Here is an 8,110-nt window from a genome sequence, read left to right on the forward strand (position 1 = left end):
GTATGGAGTAGCGTCTTGAAGGATATTTCCACGAGAGCCCCGACGATGGGGAGGGTTGTTCCTTGGCATCGGCCGTACCTAGTAAAGCCGGGACATCTTCTCAGCTGGGTTGTCACCGCTCGTTTAGAGGTGCTCGGCGGGGGCCTCTGCCAGGCATTTTGGTCAGACAGAGCTGATCATCGCCAATGCAAAAAGCTTGTACTAAGTGATGTTACAGGGCGAGCTGCATATCACAGCCGATGGCCAGAACAAGCAGTGTCGGCAGGTATGAAGAACCTGGGCTTGCATCGATGTCATCATAGGCTCCAACAGCTGAGCAAGCCCGAGATCTCAGACGTGTATCTGAAAGCAAGGAGCGTGGGCGGAGCCCGAGTCCACCGCCGTGTCGCCTTCGTGCCGCCGAGGCGGCTTCCTTGCTGGTGCGCTCGGCTGCAGCCAGTGGGGATACTCCTGCTCGGGGGCGACGGGTGGCCGGTTCGACAGCCCTGTAATAAGGTGCTTATTGTGCAGGAACATGTACCCGACCACGGGCCCAGCATGCTGACATGACTCGGACCCTGGCGATCGGAACCCGTTGCAGCTAGGCCAGGTGGGTTCGGGAGCGCCAGGTAACTGCCCTTGCCGATATCCCGCAGCGGTGGAGCCACAGTCGATCCCTCTCATGCCTCTGGAATGTAGTGTACGTCACACGTGGGACCACGTCTGAAGTTGCGATAGGACCCTCGAGCGATCCAGAAGAAGCGCGTCTCGAGAAGCATGGAGCACGGCTCCCCGGACCAGATGCCTCTAGAACCGCGCGAATTTTGGAAAACGTTGCGGGGAGTAGCAGCTCGGCCGAGACTTGATAGATTTTGTCTCGCATCATCCCAAGGGAGTGGTGTCAGAACCAGCCCAGCCCGGGGCACCGGGCCGGCCCACCGAGATTAGGATCCACCGGCTTAATGCCCAACTGCCGCCCAAGACAGGGCTCCTGATCAGGAGAACTCTCCTACAATACAACATCCTTAACACTACGATTGATCCTAGTTATATACATTACTTATATTGTAATAGCTTTATCTTCCTAAGCCTACGTAGTAGTTCTAACAATTAAGAGTCTTATTAGCTCGAAAACCTAGCCCTATCTCTAAGTATATAGCCCTATATATAGCGCTTAGTAGCAACTACTATATCTTTGAAAGCTAATATAAAGATCGATATCATCTTAGCTAGCCTAGATAACTAGGTAGCTTAGAATTGTAAGTTCGTTAATAAGGCTAAGTACCTTGACCTACTTAACTATTTCGAGGGCAAGGTAGAGCTACTTCTAAAGCCTATATTAGCTAATACCTATAACCTTGCCTAGGAGTATATCTAACGTAAGCTCTAGAAATATATCGTCGAACTATAAGCTTCTACGCTAGCTATAGCTATAGGAGCTATAGCTAACGTAGGAACTTTAGCTAATCTAGGAGCATCTACTATAGGCGAGTAGTAGCCTAGTACTGCCTCTATAGCCTAGGATAACGATATAGATTTCTAGACCCTCTCTAAGAACAAGGGTCTATAAAAGTAGCCTAGTATTAAGGCATTAAACGGCTACTAGAGGAAGCTCTATAACGAAAGGGAGAAGTAGTTCAACAATAATATCGTTATCGTTATTATATAGGTCGAGAAGGATCTAGACTATAAGTATATAGACTATAAACGTTAGACTAATTACTTTACCTAGATACTAACCTTTATAACTACTATAGTAGTAGCCAACTACTAGTCTACCTACTTTATAGAGTATATCGACCTTTAAATATAATATAATAACTTTAAGAAGACCGTTTAGTCGACTATTAAAACGATAATTGTTATAGACCAGGCTATACCTGGGCTAGGTATATGGGGCTACACCCAAGATCCACAGCGGTCCTATAACAGGCCTATAGTAGGCCCATAGCGAGCCCACCTTATACTCGGAATAACGTCGGCCTAAGCCCCTATACACAAGCTCCTAAAAACTCTATATATAAGTACCGCAACCTATACTTCTCCTTTTCTCTCTTTAAAGTAGTTGAATAGAACATTGTACGCTTATCTACAGACGCTATAAGGCTAGCACATTACAGTTCAACTACCTTTATATAGATAGAGCAGCTATTGCTTCTAAATGTAGATAAGAGCAGTATACTAAGCGTTTCAATGCTAGCACTAAGTGGACTAAACACTACTATAAACAACTTAAGTGTCCTATAGGTCCTAGACCTAGATTAGGTCTATAAACACTTCCAACTCTTATAGAAGACGATCGTATATTAGAATATAACTATTAAAGAACTTTATATAACCTAGATTGCTATAGCTCAAACTATAAACGCCTCTACAGTAGCCAATGCTCTAGCTCTAATGACTAGCGCTATAGCTCTAGTAGCCCCCTAGATATAGCGGAAGCGCCTCCCTATAGGACAACCCTTCAACGATAAAAAGAAGCTCTTTACTACCTAGAAGGCTATAATAGTATATGTCCTAGTAACGGACTAAGACTTTATTAAAGGTCCCTATAACCAATAGGTATTTATTTAAAGGAACTTTAGCTAGAGGGTTTAGGCTAAGGTCGTAGCCTTCTATAAGTTGGAAGGACCTAGCTATAACTATAATCTAGAAACGTTTTTTAAATATCTTATAATAGTCTATATAGACCCCTATAAATAGGTTATAGCTTTAACAAAGCTAGATATATTCTGCTAAAGAGACAATAAGCTATTCTCCTCCTTTATTATTTACTTTAAAGCAAAGCTATCGAAGGCTAGAGAACTTAATTAGAATAATAAGGTATAACTTATTAAACTATAACAATACCTCTCTTTAAAGTTAAAATATATCGCAATAGGACAAGGGGTCCTATAGAACGACTATACTATAGCTATTATAAAATACTATAAGATTGCTACCGACCTAGAGGCCCTCTACCTAGAGGAACGACATTAGCGGTCCTAGGGTAAACGACCTAAGCCCAATATAGACGTAGAGAAGAATATAAATAGAGATATACTAATAACTAAGATCAATATAACCTACACTGCCCTAGCCTAGGGGGGAGCTAATAGAGGTTGTAAAGGAAAGTAGCAATAGAATAGAGGAAAACGAAGTACAAATACACTATAAGCGAAGTAAGTAAACAACGAAGTATATATAGCGCGCTAATAGACTAGAGCCTATATCCGTTGTAAACGCTAAGGCCACTTCGTAGCTACCTATCCCTTTGCTCTAGCTAAGAGACTAGCTCCTTAGGTCGATATCAATAAGTTAAAGGCTAAGGAATAGGTAGAGGAGGACTCCCTCTCTAAAGAGGAGGAGAGAAAAGAGTAGCCCCTATACAAAGTCTTGTATAAAGGCCAAAAGAACCTAGCTACTTATAGAACAAGTTTATAGAGATTAGAGAGAAAATAGATAAGCCTCCCTTTCTTATCCCTATTTTCCTAAACTCCTCTAGTTTTATAAATATATAAATGAATAATAGGTACTAAAGCTATAGAGCTATTAGCAAGAGAGTATATTAGAAGTTAAAGATCGAGTAGGTAAGCTTATTAACTCCCTATATCCTAGGTATAGTAGTTAAAGGGGTATAAATTATAAAGAAAATTATATATATCGCCTATATTACAATGGATATTAATAGGTAGATCAATATTGCTATATTCTATATAGTCTTAAAGCTAGCCTACAACATTATATTAGAGCTCCCTTAGATAAACTACTATAGGATCGTACTAGACCTAGCTAATAAGGTCTTTACTATTAATTTATAAAGTGGCCTATAGATATATAAATGTTCCTTATAATAGAAGGAAACTAATACTACCCTAGTTATAGGTACAATATTTATAGGTATAGCCTATAGGGTATAAAGGAAGAAGTCTAAAGGAGTATAAGATATATTCCTTGTCATTAATATCTATAAGATAACTACTATACTAGGAGTGGCCGTCTCCTAGCCCAATACCGACCTAGACCTAAAGGTCGCTCTACCGGAGGAGCTATATAACTTTATCAACCTCTTCGACAAAGAGAAGGCAAACGGCCTACCCCTTTATCGAAGAGAGGCCAACCATTATATCTATCTTAAGACGAGCCTAGACAGAAAACCTTTTAAACTCCTATAAGGACCCTTATACAATATACTAAGGGACTACCTCCTAGAGATTCGAAAGTAGGTCGTAGACCTATTAGATAAGGGATAAATCTAAGTAAACTCCTTATTAGTAGCCGCTTTAATCCTTCTTATAAAAAAGCTAAAAAGAGGATAGAGGTTTTATATAGACTACTAAGCTCTAAACAAGATTATTAAATAAAACTAGTACCTATTCCCTTTAATTAAAGAGACTCTTTAGTCCCTAGCTAAGGCTAAATAGCTTATAAAGCTAGACGTTAAGGCTATATTCTACTATATTTAAATATCTAAGGGAGATAAATACTTTATAACGTTTTATATAAGGTTTAGACTATTTAAGTAGCTAGTCTACCTCTTTAGGCTTATAAATACTTCTACAACGTTCTAGAGATATATTAACAACGCCCTTGGTCCAACGCTAAGAGACTATATAATAATATATCTTAACAATGTCTTAGTATACTTAAGTAGGAGCCGAAAAGACTATATAAAGAAGGTATATAAAGTCCTCTAAAGACTAAAGGACATAGGCCTTAACCTAGACTTTAAGAAATATATATTCGTAGTAAAGGAAGTTAAATATCTAGAGTATATTATAGAGATAAAGGTCTATATCTACCCTAACCCTAAGAAGATCAAGGCTATCTATAAATAGAAGGTGCTCTATAAGGTCTAAAAAGTACAGAGCTTCCTAAGATTCACTAATTTCTATTACAACTTTATCCCTAACTTCTTTAAAAAGATAGCTCTACTAATACGCTTTACCTATAAGAATATCCTATTCTATTAAGGTAAAGAGGAATAAAAAGCCTTCGATACACTTAAAGCCGTATTTATATTAGAGCTAATCCTTACCTAGTAGAACCCTAAGAGGGAGATAGTCGTAGAAGTAGACTATTCTAGTATAGCACTTAGCAAGTACTTGTCTTAGTAGGGAGAGGACAAGGTTCTCTACCTTATAGCCTACTACTCTACAAAGCTAAGCCCTACTAAATATAATTACACTATCTATAATAAGAAGCTATTAGCTATTATCTCTTATCTTAAAGCCTAGTCAATAGAGCTCCAAAGTATAGTAGCCCCCCTTACTATCCTAACCAACTATAAGAACCTTAAGTACTTCACCTAGCTACGTCTAATCAGTGAACGACAAGCCTAATAGACAAAGACGTTCTCCCTATTCAACTTCGAACTAAAGTACTAGCTAGGATCCTAAGCTTTATACCCTAATATACTCTCTTAATATAAATAGGACAAGCCTAAAGATAGCTAATATATCGCCTAGCTACTCCCTCTAATCAAAGTATATTAGACTAATATATAGAAAGAGGCTAGGTTACCTATAGAAGAGATGCTCTTCGAAGACAAATAGCTCGCTACCCTATAGGATAAAGGTATTGTCGAAGATAAGTACTATACTCACTAGCTCTAAGCCATTTAAAACAAAGCTTAGAAGTTTCTAAAGGAGGTAAATATAATATAGACCTAGATTATAGACTACTCCCTTAATATATAAGGTGTACTCTAGTTCTATAGCTATCTCTAGCTCCCTATATAAAAGCCCCTAACTACTACGATTATTTAGTAAATCTATAACTTAGCTATATCGAGATACCTAGGGCGCAATAGGCTATTTAAAATACTTTAGAGAGATTACTACTAAGACCTTATATCGTCTAATATAAAGTAGTTTATTAGGAACTATAATTAGTGCCGCTAGAGCAAGATCTTTCAATAGCTATATCAAAGGCTTTTACAACCTTTGCCTATCCCTAATCGCTTTTAGAAACAGATCTCTATTGACTTTATAACCAACTTCTCTATAAAGGATAAAGGGGCGCCTAGCTACCTTATAGTAATTACTAACTACCTCTCTAAGTATATATAGCTTAAAGCGATATACTCGATAGAAGTAGAAGAGTATATCCTTTAGTTCTATAATATATAGTAGCACTTCTATAGATTCTTAACTTAAATTATAACTAACTATAGATCGAATTAGCTAAATAGGTTCTAGACTATACTATATAAGGCGATAAAGGTAGAACAGCTCCTATCGATATCTTATTATCCCTAGACGAATAGAAGGACAAAGTAAGTCAATTAAAAGGTATAGACAATCCTCTAGATCTTCGTTTCCTTTATATAGTACAACTAGCCTAAACATCTCCTAGCTTGCTAATTCGTACTTAACAATAGGGACTCGTCTATAACTAAGGTAAGTCTAAACTACCTCCTCTATAGGTTCGATATAAGTCCTATACAACTTATTACAATCTCGACAACGCCTACAACCTCCTTAGAAGGCTATACTACTAGGTTCCTCTACTATCTAAAGAAAGGAATAGAGTAGACCTAAACAGCTATCGTATATATATAGTAGTGGCAATAGACGAATATAAACCACTCCTATCGCCTAGCTAAATAGTTCTAGATTAAGGACAAGGTATAGCTCTCCCTATATAATATAAAGATAAACCGCCCTAGTAAGAAGCTTAACTAGCTAAATACTAAATATAAGGTAGTTATAGTACCTACCCCTCTAACAATGACGCTCGATATATTAAATAGCCTATACCTAATCTTCTATATTAACCTAGTTAAACGAATAGCCTTCGACCTACTCCCTTCGTAAAAAGTTATAGATAAGTAACTAGACTTTGTATAGGTTATATCAAAGGAGGGTATTCCCTAGCAAGAGTATAGGGTAAAGGCAATCTTTAAAGCTTAGAACGTAAAGGGGAAGGGGAACAACTGTAATATATACGTCAAGTAGGTAGGTTACAATAAACCGACGTAGGAGCCCTTAGAGAACTTCTTAGATACTATTGTACTTAACGAGTTTAAATAGAAATAAAGAGACGTATAGTACAACAATAGGCTAGTGTCGAACCGGAGGAGGAAAAGGAAATGTTATATTTATATATAAGCTACCCTATAAAGACTAACAACTTAGACAAATATAACTACTAAGGTATAGAGAAACTATAATATACCTAAATCCAATTATCCTCCTAAAACCAAATAGAATACAACTATATATAAAAAGACAATAAGACGTATAAACGACGCTACCTACTCTAGCTCTATAATAGGTCCTATATCTAGTAGGTCCTCCTCTTTATCCTTAAACGGGTATATAAGCAAAGCGGGTATATATAGGGGCGAAACAAGCGTATAAGGGGTATAGGGCAGGGGCAGCATATACGCTTAATAGGTATATAAGACGTCCTCTATAGGGGAGGATAAGCGTCGTCTATAGTATAGGTCGTAGAAGGATATATGTATATAGGGTAAATAGTGGGGGCAGGACCCCCGAGGGGTATAGATGGACAAGGGGGAGATAAACGTAATAATATACTCTACAAAGTACAAATTCATCTCTAGGACAGTTGCTTAAGACTATACTATAGTGTAGATAGCCTCTACGATATACCGATTCTCTCGCTAGGAAGAATTAAGATACTACGCTATATACTCGACAAAGCGACTATAGTACTATATAGCGAGATTGTCCTAAGGAGCCTAGTATAGAACTAGGGCTCCTTACTAGCTTAGAGTCGAAGGTGTAGGGAAGGTGACTAAGGGCATGTTAAAGGTAAAGGCGAAGTATACTAGAGATCGGTATATAAGGGCTACGTCAATCGTACTATAGAAGCTATATATAAAGGCAATAAATAGCACTTTTAAAATAGCGTAGTAGGCTAGCTCGGTTTTAGTTTTTTTATAAATAGGCTCTATAATAGCTTTATTGTTAATATAGAATTTAATTAGACGTTTTAAGCTAATATATAAGGAGGGGTTAGTCGCCTAGAGTGCTAAATCCTAGCGACATTTAGTATATAACTTAGTATACTCTATATAGCTCTCTCTACGTCCTTGGACATATTTAACAAAGTTACTATATATAAGCCACTCAACGTAGTTTAAATAGATGTCCCTTTCCTCTTTAGGAAAGGTGTTATCCTT

At 37.8% G+C, this 8,110-nt stretch overlaps 1 protein-coding gene across 1 annotated transcript; it reads right to left on the reverse strand.

Annotated features, from left to right (window-relative positions):
* Positions 1–330: 330 nt before the first annotated feature.
* THITE_2088758 (uncharacterized protein) lies at positions 331–663 on the reverse strand (the record flags this gene model as incomplete). The annotated part of the gene is made up of 1 exon (XM_003653558.1): positions 331–663. The coding sequence occupies one exon, from the start codon at positions 661–663 to the stop codon at positions 331–333; it is 333 nt and encodes a 110-aa protein (XP_003653606.1).
* Positions 664–8,110: the final 7,447 nt, after the last annotated feature.

The sequence above is a fragment of the Thermothielavioides terrestris genome, chromosome 2, assembly GCF_000226115.1.
Source record: "Thermothielavioides terrestris NRRL 8126 chromosome 2, complete sequence".
Classification (NCBI taxonomy): Eukaryota; Fungi; Ascomycota; class Sordariomycetes; order Sordariales; family Chaetomiaceae; genus Thermothielavioides; species Thermothielavioides terrestris.